This window comes from Siphateles boraxobius, unplaced genomic scaffold (genome assembly GCF_051911475.1).
Source record: "Siphateles boraxobius isolate OS27281-9 unplaced genomic scaffold, OSU_SipBor_1 33, whole genome shotgun sequence".
NCBI lineage: Eukaryota > Metazoa > Chordata > Actinopteri > Cypriniformes > Leuciscidae > Siphateles > Siphateles boraxobius.
Genome location: NW_027508953.1, coordinates 7,656,548 through 7,677,229, shown reverse-complemented (window position 1 = coordinate 7,677,229; position 20,682 = coordinate 7,656,548). Strand labels below are relative to the sequence as shown.

Genomic DNA, 20,682 nt, shown 5'->3' with positions numbered 1-20,682 from the left:
TCTGTCTGATGAAATTGCAAACTATTTTCAGTAAAACTTTACTTTAATTTATTATAATTCTGACTCTTGTCTTAAATTGACTGCACTTCTGACTCCTGGGCTTGATTAATCATATCTGGTCCTTGGGTCTTTAACTGTAAATCCCCTAACAGTTAATTGTGGAGGGTGCGGGCAATTATTTTTCTGTGACATCCCTGGCTAATCAACAAACAAGGTAGTAAGATTTTATTATTTTAATATGACTGTCTGGGTGGAAGAGGTTGAGAGAAGGGAGAGTGATAACGCTTGACACTCTTGAGTGGGAGCACGAAGGGCCTGTAGTGATTACCTCACGAAGACGGGGCGTGCTATAACTCGACGAGGAAAGAGTGTTGGGCACTTAGAAGTTGGACACTTTTGACTGGGAGCACGAAAAGCCTGACACAGGCCATGCTGTAGGTGTAGGGACCCCCACTAGCAGAGTGTAGTAACACGGTTCGACACTTTTTGGGTGGGAGCATGGAAAGCCTATCATGAGTACGTTTCGGATAGGCCGTGTTGGAGGTGTAGGCACCCCCACTAGTGGAGCGTAGTAACGCGACTGTTGTAGGCCTAAACAATTCTAAGTGTATCTTAGCGAACCTGACTCTCGATCTCTCCCATTTCGGATGGGGTACCTAGTGATTCAGAGGTAGGGATTAAGGTAAATTAAAGAATAGAAATAGGGTTGTTTGCCAGGAATACATCGGGAACAGTCCCTGAGAAAAATAAACCCATCAGTTTATGTAATTGTGATTTTGGAATATACTTTGCAGTTTCATCCAGCAGAAGCCAAGCTGTGTTGTTCAAAGATCGCCACCTCCATCTCTGCTGTTATAACTTCGGGTAAGTTTGAACCGTGATTAAGATATGGCTGATGAATTGAGTAACTTGATCAGCAACCCTGATACAAATAGTGAGACGGAAGAGAGCAAACGCTGTAAGCAGCTCTGCTCTGAAACCCTCACTTCAAATAAATTTGGGTAGTCAGGGTTTTGATTATGATTGCCAAGATAAACAACAATTTGTCTGGCTACAAAAAAAGAAAGAACCTGAAAAATTAAAATGTTTTAGTTAGACAACCATTGGGTTTTGAACCCAAATGGTCTAAGGAGGGTAGTGCACTGTAAAAAATTATCGTGATTTTAACGGCAAAAGACTGTAAAAATGCTACAGTGCAAAACTGTTAATTGGTTAACAGAAAGTGTCCTTACTATATACGGTAAATAACTGTGATAGATCTAACGGTACATTTAATGTAATTTTACTGTAAAACACCGTTAAATGTACAGTTTTTGAAAGTGAAAAAGAACAACTCATTGTATAATTTACAGTGAAAAAACGTAAATTGACATTCCCACAATTCCCTGCGTGACACTTCACATTTTATGTATTTTTATTGAAATAACTATGTTTCTTCTTAGTTTTCTTAATTATTTTCTAATCAGTTATGTACATTAGGGTTTTATGTCACATTTAATGTTGTTAAATTAATGTTTATTGTATTTTTATAATTTCGTGTGTGTTACCGTGATGGTGTTTAATGTTTGTGCGAATGAGACTGTGCAGCTTCTATATAATATTCTTAACTTTCTTGTTGAAGATTGCTTGTGATAAGTTTTGATTTATCACGTGACTCTCATCACTGCTGTGGTGATTGTTGGTTTTATTACAATGGTACAAAACAGATATTAATACTTCAATGGGTTGGTAAATTAACATTAAATCAGATTATGAAATACGGTTTATTACTGCAAATTTTACGTTAAGTCTGTAAAACCAATAACGTTGATACTGTATTTTTGACGGTAAAGTTCTGGTAACCACAGCTGCCCGTTTTATTCCGTAAAAACAACGGGATTTTTTTTACAGTGTGGAAGGAATGGATTTGCCATCCATCTTTGTTTATTATAAAATGAATTGGAAATCATAGTTTTATATAAATGTGGCGAAGGACGGCTGAGGGACGGGAGAAAACGGCGCGATGCCGGTGGTGCGATTGCTGAATGAGCAACACCTGTGTAGTACACCGGTCTCTCATCTCTCACGGAGGAGCGGAAGCATAAAGGAGGAGCGACGACGTTGATGATCGAGAGAGGAACATGCCTGTGTTTTAGTTGTGTTTTGTTTTTGTATTTGTATTTTATTTTAGCCAGCAGTCGTCCGCGAGGGGCTGCTGGCGGTATTTTTGTTTGTTTGTTTTATTTTAAATAAAGCTTATTTAATTGTTCGCCGGTTCCCGCCTCCTTCTTGCCTGAACATTGCTACAATAAAATAACAGTGTAAATATCCTGGTATTTATGATAAAAGACGACGTCTGTATTTAGTATCTGTGTAGACTGCGGGTAGCATATAGCCCATGCCAGGGATAACGTTACAGCAACAGTGCTTGTTTATTTAGCCCGGCTTCCAGAGAATAACTTGTTTTGTAATCAGTTAAGTCGATGATAAAACCAAATTAGTAAAAATGAACAACAGCTGTGTTATGTCAAAATGTTCTGGAGATAAATAATACACTACTGTATGTGCCATGAGGGATATTTTATGCATGTCTTTGAAGGAAAAAAGATATTGTCTGTTTTATCAAAATTATAACCAGACGGGAGCATGGGTCAGAAATCTAACATTTTGAAGCAGCATTTGGAAAGACCAGATGTGGCAGTATTGGACCCCATATTAGTCTAAAACGTTGGACTGAAGGGGTGGATTCTGGAATCCACTGCTGCTTGTATATTTAATAAGTGATTATAATCAAGGTATTAATCAATATTTTTCTTTCTAAATATCAAATGAGTTGAATGACTTCTCTAGGCTTTAAGATTTTACTTTGTTATAGAAGTTACCAGTGTGATTAGGCCTACTGAAATGTTATTTTCATATTCTCTAATGTCTGCATTTGATATCTGATAGGTGACTGTGGGTCTAGGAATGCAGATACAGTGCTTGCTCATAAATTATGGACTTGTTTTGTTTGAGAAAGGTCTTCACCATGTGTTAAAACATATAAAGGTAATTGGAAAATACTAAGAGGAGCGGCCTATGAATTCCTGTGTGAGTCTTGAAGCTGACTGTCAAACTATCTTCAGTAAAAAAATGTCTTTAGTTTATTATAATTCTTTCTCTTGTCTTAAATTGACTGCACTTCTGACTTCGGGTCTTAATTTATCCTATCTGGTCCTTGGGTCTTTAACTGTAAATCCCCTAACAACAGAAATGTAATTCATAGAAATAAAGTAATGTATTTGACTACACAGCTGTGAATATCAATCACACAGTCCCCAATCGTTTACCCAAATATGAAAATTCTGTCATTAGTTATTCACCCTCATGTCGTTCATCTCGATCGCTTTATATGATGAACAGATTGAATTTAGGCTTCTATACTCACATAAACATTGATCAGCAAACAGAAACAGAAGCCCAACCGAACCTTCAACATATAAAGCGATCGTGTCTCTTCAGAAATTTGGACTAAACCGCTTAATTCATATAGTTTTGCGATCTCTTTGTGAACTTTCAAAGTGTCACCTGCGTTGCTGTCAACGGAGGGACAGAAAGCTCCTAGATTTCATCAAAAAGATCTTAATTTGTGTTCCGACGATGAACGAAAGTCTTACGGTTTGGAACAACATGATGGTGAGTAATTGATGACAGAATTTTCAGTTTGTGATGATCTATCCTTTTAAATACATCCTGGTTCTCTATAGCTTATTGCCTGGTTCATTCACTTACATTGATAGATTTTTTCAGATCATAATTGAATCCACATGTATTTTTCCCTCATCTGTGAACTATATCGAATAGTTGATTCAGTAATTCGATGTGGGAATGGGAAACATTGGGTTTATTGCATTTTAAACTATAGGCATGCCTGCGTGTAGCCACGCTGTGGCCCCTGTCAAAGCAACCATGCAACTCAGCATTTTGCATTGACCGCTGCACTAAAGCAATCCATTGAATATGTGCAGCTACAGAACAGTCTACTCTTTAAACAAAAGAAGGACCATTGACATCATGCATACACACAGTGAAAAGTCAGACACACCAAGGCCCCTGCCCTAACCAGTCCAAGTGTATTTGTTTCAGAGACAGAGGAGGTAGCATTTAAAGGATTTTGCCACCATCAACAAAAAAGGGCAACAGAGGTTGTCCATTTCTCTTTTGCCTCTTAACATCTCTCCCTCCCTCTCCACTCTCTCACTCCCTCTTTCCCCAGAGGATAAGCAAAGAGGGATTTGCCTCAGAAGCAACAGGGTAAGCGATGAAAAACTTGAATTTTTTGTTGTTGTTGTATATTTCTGTAAATATCCTTAATATTTTATTTGCTGATTGAGACGTCAATGCAGTGTGAATGGAACTTGTTATTTTATGATGAGCATGTCCATTACATTACATTACAGAAATTTCGGTCACACTTTAGATTAGGGTCAGATTCTCACTATTAACTCACTATTAACTATGACTTTTGCCTCAATAAACTCCTAATAATTGCTTATTAATAGTTAGTTACATAGTTGTTAAGTTTAGGTCTTGGGCAGGATTAAGGGATGTAGAATATGGTCACGCAGAATAAGGCCTGTACTTTACAAGTACTAATAAACATCCAATATCCTAGTAATAAGCATGCTATTAAGCAACTAGTTAATAGTGAGAATTGGACCCTAAACAAAAGTGTTAGCGAAATTTATTAATGACTATCTAACCTGGAATATCATAAAGTTCATATGTCTCAATGGGACAGGTTTCTTTTTTTCAATATATTGAAGTATAACAATAAGGTATCTGTATTTTTAAGCTCCCTTTGCAAAGAAAAAAAACCGAATGAAATTACATAAGTATAAAGACAATCGGTAACACTTTACAATAAGGTTCATTAGTTAACATTAGTTAATGTATTAACTAACAGGAACTAACCATGAGCAATCCATTTGTTACTATTTGTTAATCTTTGTTAATGTTAGTTAAAAAATACAGCTGTTCATTGTTTGTTCATGTTAGTTCGCAGTGCATTAATGTTTACAAGATTTTAATAAAGTATTAGTAAATGTTGAAATTACATTAACAAAGATTAATAAATACTGTACACGTGCAGTTCATTATTAGTTCATGCTAACTAATGTAGTTATCTAACGAACATTATTGTAAAGTGTAACCAGAAAACACTTTACAATAATGTTTCATTTGTTAACATTGTTATGAAGGGTTTGTTTAACCCACTGTCTCCCATTTATATATTTACAGCATATATTGTTTTACCTTACAACATGAGTTAACTAGCTACATTAGTAAACATGAACCATGAAACAAACTGCTACACCATTTATTATTCTTGCTAATACGTTTTTAAGATCAAAAGTTCTGTTAGTATTAGTTAATGCACTGTGTACTAACATGAACATTTTTTATTGACTGACACTAGATTAAATAATGCAGTAAAATATATGCCTTATTTTTAGTTCATGTTAGTCAATGCATTGACAAAAGTTAATAAATGAGATCTTATTGTAAATCGTTACTAAAAATCTCGTTTTTAAATACTAAAAATTATTGTGAACCTTGAGTAATGCTAATTTGCAAATGTATTCAAATAAATTGAGTGTTTAAATTAAGTAACTGACACTGTAAAAAAAATTACAATTAACTTGGATATTTAAATAATTTCAACTTAAATCGCATTAAACTGACTTAATTTGTTGAATCTTGTATAAAATTGTTTTTTGTGCCATTTTGTGTGCCTTTTATGAATGTGTGTACAGCATAATCATCTGTATGTGAAAAATCTAAACTTTTTCATCACTCATTTCTCATATCTCTTTAGTGTATATCTCCTTCCTGCATAGTCCAGCGTGTTTCAGGATGTACAGCTTTATGGGCGGCGGCCTGTTCTGTGCCATTGTGGGGAACATCTTGATAGTGGTCTCCACGGCAACAGATTATTGGATGCAGTATCGCCTCTCAGGCAGCTATGCCCATCAGGGCCTGTGGAGGTATTGCATGGCCAACAAGTGCTACATGCAAACAGCAAGTATAGGTAAGCTAATTTTATACATGCAAACCCCAGAAACATATTTTTGTGTGTCTATAATATGCGCTATCGCTATTTTTAAAGTCCCCTATAACTTTATACAAGAATTTTGGCACCTGCATTTGAGCTTTGAGACCATTTTTTGCCTGTAGATGGCAGTGGTTTATTATTTTTGCTATGCAGAGCTCCATACACTGGTTTGTGTTGCACATTCGTATTCTGAACAGGCGCTCCAAAGGGGTCTAATAAGATGGCATCTGAGATTACAGGAGCTGTACTGGGTGGTTCAAGGTGATTCCGCAAGGACAGTTTTTTAAAGATCAAATGAGTAAAATCAAACAAACAGTGACAAGAACTGGTTGGGATTTTGGGGGGATTTTGGGGGGGGGGGGGGGGGGGGGGGTGATACTAGGAGGATGATACCCGTCTTTAGGATTGTTTTGAGAACATTTCTTGTCTCTTTCCTCAGCATATTGGAATGCCACACGGGCATTCATGATCCTCTCAGGAATCGCGTGCTTTGCGGGCATCATGGCAGGCATCCTCTCGTTTGCCCATTTTTCTGCCTTTGAGAGATTCAGTCGTTCCTTTGCTGCAGGAATCATGTTTTTCATCTCCAGTAAGTCATAGACATATGCACAATGAGCTGTGACATTTTAGCATATTTAAATGAGAATAAAAGGTCACGGTCAAATATTGATGGTACTACTCTTCCTCTATCCATTTATTAATCCATCACTTTGTTCACACCCAGCTCTGTTTGTGCTGCTGGCTATGGCGATCTACACTGGCGTAACCCTAAGCTTCCTTGGCAAGCGTTTCGGAGACTGGCGCTTCTCCTGGTCCTACATACTAGGATGGGTGGCCATGCTCATGACATTCTTTGCAGGTGATATAAACCTCATAGACTGCTATTTAACGGGCAAATATTGACCCACAGAAGCTCCTCAAATGGTAGAACATAGGGAGTGTTAAACGTTATGAAGTGTTCTACTGTGTTCAGTGTTCAGATTTGGTTTGATATGCCTCAGGATGTGGTTGAAAGACCTTATAGACCTCACGATGAAGTTCTGCTCCAAAACCAGGGAGTACATGCAGAACAAACTCATGAAAAAATGGGTAAAACCTTACAAAATGGTGTACCATTAGTTATAGTTAACATGAACTAATAATGAACTGCACTTCTACAGCATTTATTCATCTTTGTTAATTTCAACATTTACTAATAATTATTGGTTAACATTAGTTAATGCACCATGAAGTAACATGAACAACCAATGAACAGCTGGATTCAAATACAGTAACAAATGTATTGCTCATGGTTTGTTCATGTTAGTGAATACATAAACTAATGTTAACAAATGATACCTTATTTTTAAGTGTTACCAAAAATGCATAAAATACTAAATAAATGAATCATCCTCATCAATTTTACACACATCTTTATGATTAGCACAATACAAATGTGAATGCTTTTTTTATTAAGTCATCTTAATGGTTAAAACTAGCAAAAAAGCTAGGTAAATCTCTTAACCTATTTATTTAATTCTTAGGTCTTGAAGAAATGCTCACGCTTGTTTGCATGTTTGTGATTTGGAAATTGTCTGTTGCAGGTATATTCTACATGTGTGCTCACAGAATGTATGAATCCAGGAGAGTGGTTGGAAGTCGCTAACCTGAAGCAATTAAAACTGCAAGCAACAGAAAGTTTCTATGAGGAACTTTCTATGATTGCTTAACGTTATGCCTTAAAACACTAAACTGCAAAAATACACCATCTCAATAGCCTAAAACAGTATTAAAGGACTTGCAAATATATTTGTATGATTCTGCACAGATAAATATAGCCTACCAGTTTTCACAAATGTTTATTTCACTTTTCATAATTTTTTCAATAAAAATCCACATCAAATCAAATAATTTTCTGTGTTTAAGTTTCTCTCTTAATATATTGCATTGGAATATATTTATGACCTCACTTAAATACTTGCTAGTTATCATTTCTAGAGCATCTGTCCATGCTGTTAGAAGTTACAGATTGCACATATAGTTTTGTAGCTATTTTATTTGTTTTGCAATAGTTTCACTTTTAGTAATGCAGCCTCTTTGCGTGTAAGCATTTATTTCACCATGTGGCCATAAGTATCAGACTTAGAGTTTCACACTAGCAGCTCAAGCAAGTGGGGCGCATCCTGTGTTAAACACTATCTATTTGTGAGAGAAAAAAGAAAGATAAAAAGAGATTTAAACGGGACTCACATTTTTTACTTTTTAAACACATTTTATCGTGAGTTTGTATGTATTTATTTTTTCTCTGTAATTATTCAGTTTTACCAAAGCTTTACTTTCGTGATGTCAGCACTTTTTTTAAATGCACAAAAAGTAATATATAAATGCATTGCCTCGGAACTTATTTGGATTTTTATTCATAAAAATGAGCTAAGGTCCTTCCTGTTCTGAACAATTCTTTAAATACAACTTTTTACCAAGTAAACTCAAAAAAGTAGAAGTGGGCTTCAAATACTTAAAAATGCAATTAATTTCCTCCTTTGGGGTTTCTCTGAAAAAAGTCACAGCATGTTCTAAAGTAAAATTAAGTGGCTCCTTGCATCTTTACAAAAAATAGTGAAAAACTGACAACTTTAAATACTTTTTTTGTTTTTGGAGAAATGTTTGTGTATGTAACATTTTATTACAAGAAAAATGAATTGGGAAAACATTGATGACAGATAACAGATGATCCGATATCAGCAGGAAACTGTTAATTCATTCCCCACAACAACAACAAAAGGTTCCTGTAGGTCAAAGACAATATTTGGTTGAGATACAACTATTTGAAAATCTATAATCTGAGGGTGCAAAAAAATCGAAACATTGAGAAAATCGCCTTTTAAGTTGTCCATTTATGTTTGCGATTTTGCTGCATTCACTCACAAAAATAAATGTTTTACATATCTACGGTAGTAAATGTACAAAATATCTTCATGGAACATGATCTTTACTTAATATCCTAATGATTTTTGGCATAAAAGAAAAATCTATAATTTTGACCCATACAATGTATTGTTGGCTATTGCCATACCCGTGCTACTTATGACTGTATTTGTGATCCAGGGTCACATTTGAACAAAGAATTTCAAGTTGAACAATATTCCTGAAATGTTGTTTAATAATCTAATAGTTTAGTGGTACTCAAAATATTAATACAGCAGTTAAGAAACTTAGATCTGAATAAATCATATTTTATTTTTAACTTTTGTCAACAATTCCTTAATTGTACAGTAGGTTAAATATTGTTGTATTTCAGTAGAAATGTTTGTATAAAAACAAGTACAGCTCCTATTTGTACAGGGAAAGGCTGATATTTCCAATCTGAAAATATAATGGTAAATTAACCTTGCTTATTTGGATCTGGGTTCATTTTGTAAATATATGATTTTCATTTTGTAAACATATGTCTTTGTTACAACCCGGCTCAAAGTCATGACATAAAGAGGACAATTCACAAAATTGGTTCAATATAGAAAATATAATTTTATTTAAAGTTAAACCAATAATAATGTCTAGGGTCAAAACATGTGGTAATAATAGTAAATATCAACACATCAAATCAATAAACAGCTGGAAATGAGGTTTGTGGAGCTGTGGAAATCATATGGGAACACAAAAACCCAAGAACCCACTCTTCAAACAAAGTCACAAAACAAAAATGAGAGAGAGCTAGACAAAATCCAGGAGCTCCTTAAATAGGTTGCCACATGTGCAGCTGATCTTCACTAGGACAATCCCGCCCTTCAAGGAGGAGTTAGTCCTAGAATTCTCACCAACATAAAAAAGAAATTAAGAAAAACAGGGGCAGGGCTGTAACAGTCTTTAGATTGAAACTGCAGAGGACGCAATGCAGGCATCAAATAATAATTTTAACGCTATAAATCTCATCTAAAATCTAAAAACATAAAAAGGATTTCATATGGAAATTCAATAGGCAGCTTTTTTCCAAGATATACATTTTATTTCTATTTATTTAAAATGCCAAACTGGATAAGGAAAAAGTTTGGTTTAAACAAATTTCTCTTAAACATTAGTCATGCGCTCAGTGTCTGCAGTCTTTGAAAATGAATTACAGCTTTCGTTCCTTATGCGTTTCCGGGACTGCATAAAGTGACTTTCCTCCATCAGAGCTCTATGAAAAATCCCTGACAGGTTTTGGTTACATTGTCGTTTAACATCCAGTCCCATGCAGAAGTACAACACTGGGTTAACGCAGCTGTTGAAATAGGCTAAGTTTGAAGCCAAACTCCATCCTATATATACTGAGGTGTTGTCGTTATGCACCAATTTGACCAGTCCTAGAAAGTGGTAGGGGGCCCAACATAGGAAAAAAGCACTGACCAATACAGCAAGAATACGCAGAGGCCTCGATTTGCCAGAGAGCCGTGTTCTGCGTATCCCAACAGCAGCTAGTATGTAACTGATAAGGATGACCAGGAAGGGCAACAGGAATCCACAGATGAAACGAATGAGGTAGTAGAAATACTCTACTCTATTACCTTTCGCCTGTAAATGAAATCACAAATTCTTATTCACATATTTTCTATAGTACATGCAGATGTGGGAGAAAAAAATAATCACATTCTGACCTGCAGTGAGCATAGGGTGAAGTTGTTCCTGCCAGGGAAGACCTGTCGGTACACAAAATACGGTGAACTAAAGATCACCGCCACAATCCAAACTCCCACACTGACCACACGAGCTGCACATAACGTCCGTCGTTTCCTGGTGAACACTGGGAGGCAAATGCAAAGCGCTCGATCCACACTGATGACAGCCAGAAGGAAAACACTGCAGAACATGTTGGCGTACTTGAAGAAACCATCGAGCTTGCAGAGAAATACCCCAAAAGGCCAGTGCTCAAAGAAAAGATATCTGATAAGCAAAGTGACTTGTGTCAGGCAGAAGATCAGGTCAGCTACAGCGAGGTTGACCAACCACACATTAGTAACACTGGGCTTCATCCGGAAGCTGGCAACCCAGATGACCACAGAGTTCCCAGTGGTGCCGAAGAGAATGATGATGGTAAGGAAGACAATGCTGACTGCTTTCTTAATGGCTTCAGGGTCCACTGTAGTGTTCTCATGGTGGTCTGAGACCTCAGAGGGGTTATAATGTAGAAGAGTTGTATTGGAAGTCATTCTACAGCCAAGAGAGATAAACCATTAATGTTCCTTCATTTTTTCAGTTTACCAATAGATCTGTTCATTCATGACGTCAATTTGCAAGCTAACTAGGGAGACTAATTTGCCACAGGAATTTCAAAAATGGTCAAAGATATATTTTATATCAGTTTTCATAACTTTGCACATAGAAGATGCACCATAATGTGTCAGCCAAAATAAAACCCTTTCGTGATTGTTAATGTCAGGGTTCTGTCACTTCTGTTTTTTTATTTCTTGGTTTTGTGACATTGCTCTGACACTCCTGTTTTGTCTTGTCTTTCTCTGAGTGCATGATATCGAGCGTGCTCGAGCCGTGGGCTCACATGTAATATCTTACCTTATGTGCCTTGTTTCATGTGCGGGGCGTGGTGTTTGGATCCCGGCACTTCGGTCTAGTTGGCTTCGGTTCTGTGTCGTACGGTGGCTGAGAGAGCTTGACGGGCTGCAACTGAAGAAAACACATGCAAATAGAAAAGCACCCACAAATTAAGACAACATCTTCATCAGTTTCACAACACACCTGTGCTCCAAATACTCACAACACAACCAAATACAGAAAAGCGCTGCAAAAAGCACAGACCACAATGGAAATATTTCCACTTTCCAGGTGACCCCAATAAGTGACGAACCCGGCTGGGACATGCTTATTGCTTGTGAGCATCCCTATACTAGGGTTGCCAACCGTTCTGTATAATACGTAATCGTCCCGTATTTGACACATAAAAGTCTTGTTCCGTACTGTTCCGCACTTTGTTCCGTATTTTTGAGAATCAATTCAGTGCAAATCCATGACAGACACATAGTTTCTAATACATGTCAGACAGACTATGAACGAAGACATTTGTAGGCTATGATAAGAAAAAAAAAAACCTGACGGTGTCGGTGCGGTACTAATTTCTCCCCCTGGTTGTCTATGATCAGCTGCGTAGCATTTTTAACATCTTGGAACATCATCAGAGAATGCCCTTTTAGTCATTGTGAGTCACGTATCGTAGCAACGATGACGACAAGTGACAACAGCGGGAAATGTAAAAATGACTACCTCTGAGCAGCCGGCGAAAAGAAAGTTAACTATAATGGAAGTATAAAGATATTTGCACTACACTTCCTTAAAATGTTGTCTAATTAAATTAAAAATATTATTTTTTGCACTGGAAAGAACATTCTAGAAGTCTAATTCTATTGAATAAGTTGGCACAAGGCTACAGAAAACTGTTGTGTTTATTGTTCTTCAAATGCAGTCTAAGCCGATGAGTTTTGAATGTTATATGTTGTATTTGTTTAAGTAAAAAATAAAACGTATTATAAACTAAACAAATGGTTCATTGTTGGCTAAATGATCATGATAGCCTTTATAAATCTATGTGGTTCAGTCTTGTATATTTATTAGGCCTACTTTGCTATTCTATAAATATATAGGCCTTAGTTGTATTATAATATGCTGTAATGTATGATAGCATACAATATTCACCAGAAGTCATCATTTCAGGGGTTAATTTTCAAAACTTTCTTCCGTGGGGGCATGTCACCCTATCTTTTTTTTAACTCTTCTTTTCTCATTTGTATTCTGATGACATTGACCATATTAATACATATTGTATACAAAGTTATATGTCATAAACATGTCATCTCTGTATGTTTTGCACAAAAAAAAAGTAAAACAATTTTTTTTTTAAATTAAAAAAACTTTGAGCTATAAGCACCCAGCCGGGTTCGTCACTTATTGGGGTCCCCTGGAAACATTTCCAGTGTGGTATGTGCTATTTGCAGCGCGTTTCTGTATTTGGTTGTGTTGTGAACTTTTGCAGCGAGTTTCTGTATTTGGTTGTGAACTTTTGCAGCGCGTTTCTGTATTTGGTTGTAAACTTTTGCAGCGCGTTTCTGTATTTGGGTTTGTTGTGAACTTTTGCTGCACGTTTTTGTACTTGGTTGTGTTGTGAACTTTTGCAGCACATTTCTGTATTTGTTGGTGTTGTGAGTATTTGGAGCAAACATGTGTTGTAAAACTGATGAAGATGTATTCATAATTTGCGGGTGTTTTTCTATTTGCATGTGTTTTCTTCAGTTGCAGCGCGTTGAGTTCTCTCGGCCACTGTAGGGTGTTGGGATTCGGACACTCATGCTCCGCGTGTTTACTCGGTTATGAGCGCACAGGATGAGCTTACGCTCGTTCTCATGCACTTTTTCTTGTCGTGTGAGCTTGCGATTTTGAGTTCGCTCGGGCCGTACGCTCTTCTGTCCACGTGTGTTGTTGTGTAGCACGCGGTTCGTGTTTACATCGGCCGCGTGCTTTCGACTTGTGTTTTACACTAGGTGTGCGCTCACGTTGTCATGTGTTGTGTTTACACGTGGCTTATGAGTGTTCATGTCTTGTTTTGTGTGAGCACATGGCTTGTGATTTTTTTTAACTGCCATGTGCTGCCTTTAATTTTCAAGTGATCCTGAAGACCTTAACTGGTTGCTTCAGGTGTGTTTGATTAGCCTGGCTCCGCCCTCCTACGTACTTTCGCTCAATTTTCATTTTCCTTCAGTACATCGTCTGGGTTTGCGGTGTATTCGCGGGTTTTCTCAGGCCAATTTTTTAATGGTCCAATCAGCAAACAGAGGGAGTGGCTGAGGACAATGACTTTGAGGTCGTGCACTAGATTGAGTCGTCATACGTCACGACCAAACGTTAGCGATTGGTTATGGCAGATCCAGAGTGGCTCTGGGCAGATCCAATAGTTTTAAACTTCAACAGAGTACCCGCCTTTAAGGAAGTTAACGTTTGTCAATGGGGAGTGGCCAGACTCTCTGTACAAAGGAAATTTACGAGAGTCTGGTAGGACCAGCCTAGTGTTTGATTAGGGTTGGAGATGAACTGTGCAGGACAGTCGATTGGCAGGAGCAGGATTGGGCACACCCACTACTCATAAAGAGAATAGGGACAACCTCTTTAGACCATGCACCTGGCGCACTGATCATTTTTCCCGTTGTTAAACTAGTAAATGCAGATTCGGAGACGTCCTAACTGCACTTGTGCCGTGTGCTTTAGAACATGTGCTTAGATCGTTAATATAGGGCATAGTGTTTATAGATTTTTAATTGTCTGCATACACTAAGAACACTCTAAATTATTTTATGTAATTCTAACAGTAAAAGAAACCCCTGTTAAATGTTTAATGGCATGTTCCCTTACAGTGGAAAAACTGTAATACGTAATGGAATATTTTATGTAATTAAATGAACAGATTTTGGAAGTAAAAACAATCATCTTATAATTAACAGCGAAAAAACGTAAAAATTCCCACAATTCCCTATGTGATAGACTACTTTAATTTTTTTCTTTTTTAATGATGTTTCTTGATAGTTTTTGTTATGAATTATGCACATTTAGGATTTATGTTTTATGTTGTTTAGGTATGAAACAGATTTTATTTAAATGGAATATGAACATTGTATCAGTTTATTAATTAATTAGACATTTTTTTTTACCATAAGATTAAGTTCAATCCTCTAAAACCTAAAATGTTCTGGCAACCACAGATGATGTATTTTTTTTACAGCAAATTACACAGGTTTATTGTTTTGCAGTGTTCAAACATTTAGGATTTCATAAATGTCTTCTTTAGTCATAATTATGTTGTAAAATTGCTTCAGATAAAAATTTATGGTAACACTTAAAGCCTTTATGTATAAATGTATTCTAAAAAATTGTAATGCATTTATTATTCCTTGAAATGCACCTTATAATGCATTGTATAATCTCATGACTAACTGTAACCACAGTTATAATATATTATAATAAATTGTTACAACTTTATAAAGTATAATAAATTAAAACACATGACAAAAAAACAGATGTAACAAGGAATGGGCAAATATTATAATGCATTTTTAATTTGGTTACAATTATTATATATTATGAAACAATATAATTCTCTACAACGTACGTTATGAATACATTTATAATGCATTGTACATAAAGGCTTTAAGTAAAGTGTTACCAGTTATTAAAGAAATTGGAGGCAGTATACTGTTGTTTAATAAAGAATACAATTTGACACTTTCAGAAAAAGCATTCTATATATAAATATTTCCTTGAAGTGTCAAATTTAATATATACAGTTATACAATATACAATTAGGCCTATATATTGCATGGCCTGGAAAATAAATAAATGAAAAATTAAGAAATAAATACATAAAATATAATAATAACTAATAAACTATGAATGGCTATTTGGGTGTTCTTACCTGTACAAAGCATCAAGTGTTTTTACAAAACTGAAATACTGCTGAAGTAATCCTTTGTGAAGGAGTCAATGGAAATGTGAGTAATAAAGTTATATTTTGCTATGCTAGTAAATAAATCAGTGGCTGTTTCTTTGACATCACACCAGGGCGTGCTCATCACTGCTTTTCAGTAACTTTTCTGGCTATTATTAAGTATATTTTCTGCAGACAAAGATGAGACAAGCAAGAAGGGGGAGGAGACATCGACAAGTGTTTCTTATATATCTATCTGTTATGATTACCCTATGTCTGTCACGGTTGGTTGAAGAAGATGAGGAAGTAGGATCCATTTGCAGCATTTCTTTTATTACACAAACTCAAACTACACAAACGTAAACTCAGACTCAGGAAACAAGGCTCGGGAACAGAATTACCAGCAAACAAACATTAAGGACTAAACCAAGAATGAACTAGACACACAGGCTTAAATACAGAGGTAGACAAGCTAAACAAGATAACAAGAGGGCGCGGCTAATAGGAAATACCTGGCAAAACTAATAAACATAACAGGGAGTAGCTAAACATGAAACAAGACAGAAACACAGAACAGACTCATGACAATGTATATGTTCACTTTTTTGTAAAATTTGTTTGTCTTGTATTGCCTTGTGGCGAACAGGACGGCCGAGGGACGTGAGAGAACGGCGCGAGGCCGGTGGTGCGATTGCTAATGAGCAACCTGTGAAGCACACCAGTCTCGCATCTCTCACGGAGGAGCGGAAGCATAAAGGAGTAGCGACGACGTTGATGATCGAGAGAGGAAGAGGCCTGTGTTTTAGTTTTGTTTTTGTATTTTATTTTAGCCAGCAGTCGTCCGCGAGGGGCTGCTGGCATTTATATTTATTTTCGGTACCCAGCAGTCATCCGCGAGGGGCTGCTGGCGGTATTTTGGTTTGTTTATTTTATTTTAAATAAAGTTTATTTGATTGTTCGCCCGTTCCCGCCTCCTTCTTCCCTGAACATTGCTACACTGGTGCTGAAACCCGGGAAGAGGGAGGAACGCGCTGTCAGAGAGTCCTCGCCGCTGTGAGGAATCCGCAGTGCCATCGAGCATGGTGCGCGAGCCGTCGCCGCTCGCCGCTCGCCGTGGGCCGGAGCCTGCTGCCATCCACAAGGCAGGGGAGGAGCAAGGAGCGGGGGATCAAACGTGACTTCAGAGTAAACAATCATGGCGGACGAAGAGGATGCAGTGGCGATAGTTTCTAGTTTGTTTTTAACCGAATCCATCTCCGATGTCCACCGGACTTTCTGGTGCGCCATACCGCCGGCTGTTTTGATTTTGTTTCCCGGTGCTTCTTCTGCGCCTCGTCACCTCGCTTTCTGATTGGCTACACGCCGCAGTCCACAGGCTGCGTGCTCGTTTGTTCCCGGGGGACACCACACACGAGGAGAAATCGGGCCAAAATAATCCAACACGTTGGATATTCCCGATTTGAGATCGGAGGGGTCCCGACGTCCTTCCGAGCAGACGAGAGCAGTCTTAACACACCACACACGGCAGGAATATCTGATCAGATTGTTTTACGATAATCAGAGCATCCTTAAGATTGTCGGAAGGGGTAAATCGGCGCTAAAATCGGCCTAATTATCCTGCCATGTGAACCAGGCTTTACCTGTTCCTCATCGTGTATTTAGAGACTCTCAGTTATCTTCTGTTCTTTGTCCTGTGTTGAAGTTTGGTGGTGGTGTGAGTCTCTGTTTTTTCCTGATGTTTATTAAATGTGATTTCATCGTTCTACTGCAAAAGAAAGGTATGAAAATTATGCTCCATTTATCAGAATTGGCGCCTGATGGAGTATTTTTTGGAGGAGTTCCTGACCTATAGCCATATTTTTTCTGGGATATTTTTACAGTTTTTGGAGTGGCTTGGATTGGGATTTTAGTTGGCTGATGCCAGAGGGTGATTACAACTGGCACAGTACATAAACTGTTTTTGAGTGGCTGCAACTCCGCAACCTTCACATCATCAGCGTCTTGTCACGTCATGGCCACCAGAGTCTATCTATCTATCTATCTATCTATCTATCTATCTATCTATCTATCTATCTCTGTCTGTCAACACTACAAATAGTTGATTTATTTCATTGTGCTCAGCTCAGCCATGCCATAAGGACCTAAATGGTTAGGTTTTTCGATAATCACAGAAGACATTTGAACTGGGAATACATGTTTTGGCCTTTTTGTTAACATAGAAAAACTGCAGCAGAAGCTTTATTTTCTTAGGCATGTATTTATTTGTACAGGTAAATATTACAGAAATAAAAGGAACATGATGATTAGTAAACTCAGATTGATACAATCATCATGCAGACGTGGTCTAAAATTTTCCACATGTTAGGCCAATAATAGCTTCCTCTTTCTCTTCCTGCCTCAGGTTATCTTATCCACGTCAGCCTAAAATTTAACAAACCTAGACATAGGCTAACATAAGCAATCATTAAAATGTACTGTTACATTAACATACATAAATTATATTACATGTAATACATTATAAAGTATATTACAAGTAATACATTACAAATTATCTTAATTTTAATTTTACAATATTTCATATAGGCTTCAACTACTGATTAAAGAAGACCAGACACTGAGGAAGCTACATAAATTTTTCATTTTGTAAGATTTTTTTAATACATTTAAATATTATGCTATTTGAAATACCTGATAACTGAACAAAAAATGATAATAAAAACTCTTAAACTTTAGTGACATAGGGCATCATACACCCGGCGCAATGCGGCACCAGGCAAGTGTTTTTTGCTAGTTTCAGCCTGACGCAGTTATCATTTTCACGTCATGCGCCACGTTGTTTAAATAGCAAATGCATTTTTGCCCATGGGCGTGCTGGTCTGAAAACGAGGTGAGTTCAGGCGCATTGATGGCGCGTTGCTATTTTGAGGCAACTGAAATAGACTGAAATAGACCAACAGAAACCTGGTCTAAAGTCAATGGTGCAATTATTTTTTGTTATTTGTTATTTAAAGAGCGTGTTAGTAATGTGCGCCTATAGGCGGGTCCACAACACGCTTTAACCTCGCTCACAAGCAGATTCATTTCCTCGCTAGAGAAGGGTTCTGTTTGTCCACTTGCTAATTCACCCATGTAAATAGCGAATCCGCCATGGCGCGAGTGGAATGGGTGATGAGATTCTGATTGGTTTATTGCATGTTACGGCCAAAAACACACCCGTTACTCATTAGGACAATAGGGACAACCCTTTTAGACGATGCGCCGGGAGCGCCAATCCTTTTTCCCTGTTGCAAAAGTGGATTTGGACACGCCCTAAGTGCACTTGCGCCGTGCGCTTTAGACCATGTGCTTAAATTGTTAAAATAGGGCCCATAGTGCCTGCAGTCTTTGGAATGGAATTAAATCTTCGGTCCCCAGTACCCCGCTGGGACAAAGTTTGGCCTTCCTCCATAAAAGCTCTGTGACAAATCGCTGACAGACTTTGGTTGCAGTGTCGACTAACATCCAGTCCCATGCAGAAGTACAGCAATGGGTTAATGCAGCTGTTGAAATAGGCTAAGTTTGAAGCCATTTTCCATCCTACTTTTACCGCCTTGTTGGATTCATTTACCAATTTGACCAGTCCTAGAAAGTGGTAGGGGGCCCAACATAGGAAAAAAGCACTGACCAATACAACAAGAATCCGTAGAGGCCTCGATTTGCCAGAGAGCCTTGTTCTGCGTATCCCAACAGCAGCTAGTATGTAACAGATAAGGATGACCAGGAAGGGCAACAGGAATCCACAGATGAAACGAATGCAGTAGTAGACATACATAGCTGAATTGTCACCTGCTTCTGCTGCTCCTTTGTGCTGCAAATGAAAAAAAATGATGGCATTCATATATTTACTAAATAAAATCATTATGTAAAAATGCATGATTAATTATATATTTGTGCAGCCATTCTGACCTTCAGTGAGCAGTGGCTCAGGTTGTTCTTGCCTAGGTAGACCTGCCGGTACACAAAATACGGTGAACTAAAGATCACCGCCACAATCCAAACTCCCACACTGACCGCACGAGCTGCACATAACGTCCGTCGTTTCCTGGTGAACACGGGGAGGCAAATGCAAAGCACTCGATCCACACTGATGACAGCCAGAAGGAAAACACTGCAGAACATGTTGGCGTACTTGATGAAACCATTGAACTTGCAGAGAAATACCCCAAAAGGCCAGTAGTTAAAGAAAAGGCTTGAGATTAGTGATAGGACTCGTGTCAGGCAGAAGATCAGGTCAGCTACTGCGAGGTTGACCAACCATACGTTAGTGACGTTGGGCTTCATCCGGAAGCTGGCAACCCAGATAACCACAGAGTTCCCAGTGGTGCCGAGGAAAATGATAATGGTGAGGAAGACAATGCTGACCTCATTCATGATGACTTCGATGTCCACTGTAGTGTTCTCATGGTGGCTTGAGACCTCAGAGTGGGCATAATGGAGAAGGGTTGTATTGGATGTCATTCTACAACCAAGACAGAGAAATCAGTAAATGTTCCTTTAGTTTAAACAATAGATCTGTCTTGACATTCATTTCCAAGAGAACTTGGAAGACTAATTCGGCATAGGTTCCCTTAGAAAATTCTAAAATGCTCAAATAGATCATAATTTTCATAATTTTGTAAGATGCAACCCTGATATGCATCAGGCAGTATAAAATCAATTTGTGATCTAATGTGCTTTTAAGAGCACACATGAAAAGTGTATTCAAAAGTGTATTCAAATTGGGCTTACTTAACAGCAATAACAAGAGACGCTCCGATGTATCAGCCAATAATTGTATCGGCCGTTGGTTTAAAAACAGCTAATGATCAGGGGCGATTCACTCAAAACTATCGGAAGTATGGCTAGGCTATCTTTATCTGTATTGGTAGATTACTGTAATTCTATTTATTCTAAATAATCGCATATACTGCCACAGAAATATTATATTGGTGCATCACTAATAACAAGGTCATTACTCTGTGAAATCACAGATACAAACATTTAGGATTTCATAAATAATAGCTTTATCCCAGTGTTGTTGTTGTTGTTGTTTTTAGCAAAACTGTTGCACTGCTTCAGATATATTGGCTGTATTAAAAACTGGGAAACTTACATAAGTAAATGTTCAAATTAACATTAACAAAGATTAACATTTGCT

The 20,682-nt window shown here is 37.5% G+C and overlaps 4 protein-coding genes across 4 annotated transcripts in view; 1 reads left to right on the top strand and 3 right to left on the bottom strand.

Moving 5' to 3' along the window:
* Nucleotides 1-20,682, bottom strand: part of LOC143701746 (uncharacterized) — a 134,618-nt gene that overhangs the window by 28,631 nt on the left and 85,305 nt on the right. The gene's annotated exons all lie outside the window — the stretch shown is intronic.
* lim2.4 (lens intrinsic membrane protein 2.4) lies at nt 5,875-7,884 on the top strand. Its single transcript, XM_077195613.1, has 4 exons — nt 5,875-6,049; nt 6,513-6,662; nt 6,798-6,932; nt 7,657-7,884. The coding sequence occupies exons 1-4, from the start codon at nt 5,875-5,877 to the stop codon at nt 7,716-7,718; spliced, it is 522 nt and encodes a 173-aa protein (XP_077051728.1). The 3' UTR covers nt 7,719-7,884.
* LOC143701481 (formyl peptide receptor 2-like) lies at nt 10,118-11,235 on the bottom strand. Its single transcript, XM_077194813.1, has 2 exons — nt 10,684-11,235; nt 10,118-10,600 (listed from the first exon to the last, which is right to left on the bottom strand). Exons 1-2 carry the CDS (start codon nt 11,233-11,235, stop codon nt 10,118-10,120), a joined length of 1,035 nt encoding a protein of 344 aa, XP_077050928.1.
* LOC143701923 (formyl peptide receptor 2-like) lies at nt 18,499-20,009 on the bottom strand. The gene is made up of 2 exons (XM_077195612.1): nt 19,452-20,009; nt 18,499-19,353 (listed from the first exon to the last, which is right to left on the bottom strand). Exons 1-2 carry the CDS (start codon nt 20,001-20,003, stop codon nt 18,853-18,855), a joined length of 1,053 nt encoding a protein of 350 aa, XP_077051727.1. The 5' UTR covers nt 20,004-20,009; the 3' UTR covers nt 18,499-18,852.

Coding starts and splice junctions, on each gene's coding strand:
- lim2.4 (XM_077195613.1), top strand. CDS start 5,875: ATGTACAGCTTTATGGGCGGCGGCCTGTTCTGTGCCATTGTGGGGAAC. Junction 6,663..6,797: donor AATCATGTTTTTCATCTCCA/GTAAGTCATAGA, acceptor GTTCACACCCAG/CTCTGTTTGTGCTGCTGGCT. Junction 6,933..7,656: donor GCTCATGACATTCTTTGCAG/GTGATATAAACC, acceptor TGTCTGTTGCAG/GTATATTCTACATGTGTGCT.
- LOC143701923 (XM_077195612.1), bottom strand. CDS start 20,003: ATGACATCCAATACAACCCTTCTCCATTATGCCCACTCTGAGGTCTCA. Junction 19,354..19,451: donor TGAGCCACTGCTCACTGAAG/GTCAGAATGGCT, acceptor TTTCATTTGCAG/CACAAAGGAGCAGCAGAAGC.
- LOC143701481 (XM_077194813.1), bottom strand. CDS start 11,235: ATGACTTCCAATACAACTCTTCTACATTATAACCCCTCTGAGGTCTCA. Junction 10,601..10,683: donor TCACCCTATGCTCACTGCAG/GTCAGAATGTGA, acceptor TTTCATTTACAG/GCGAAAGGTAATAGAGTAGA.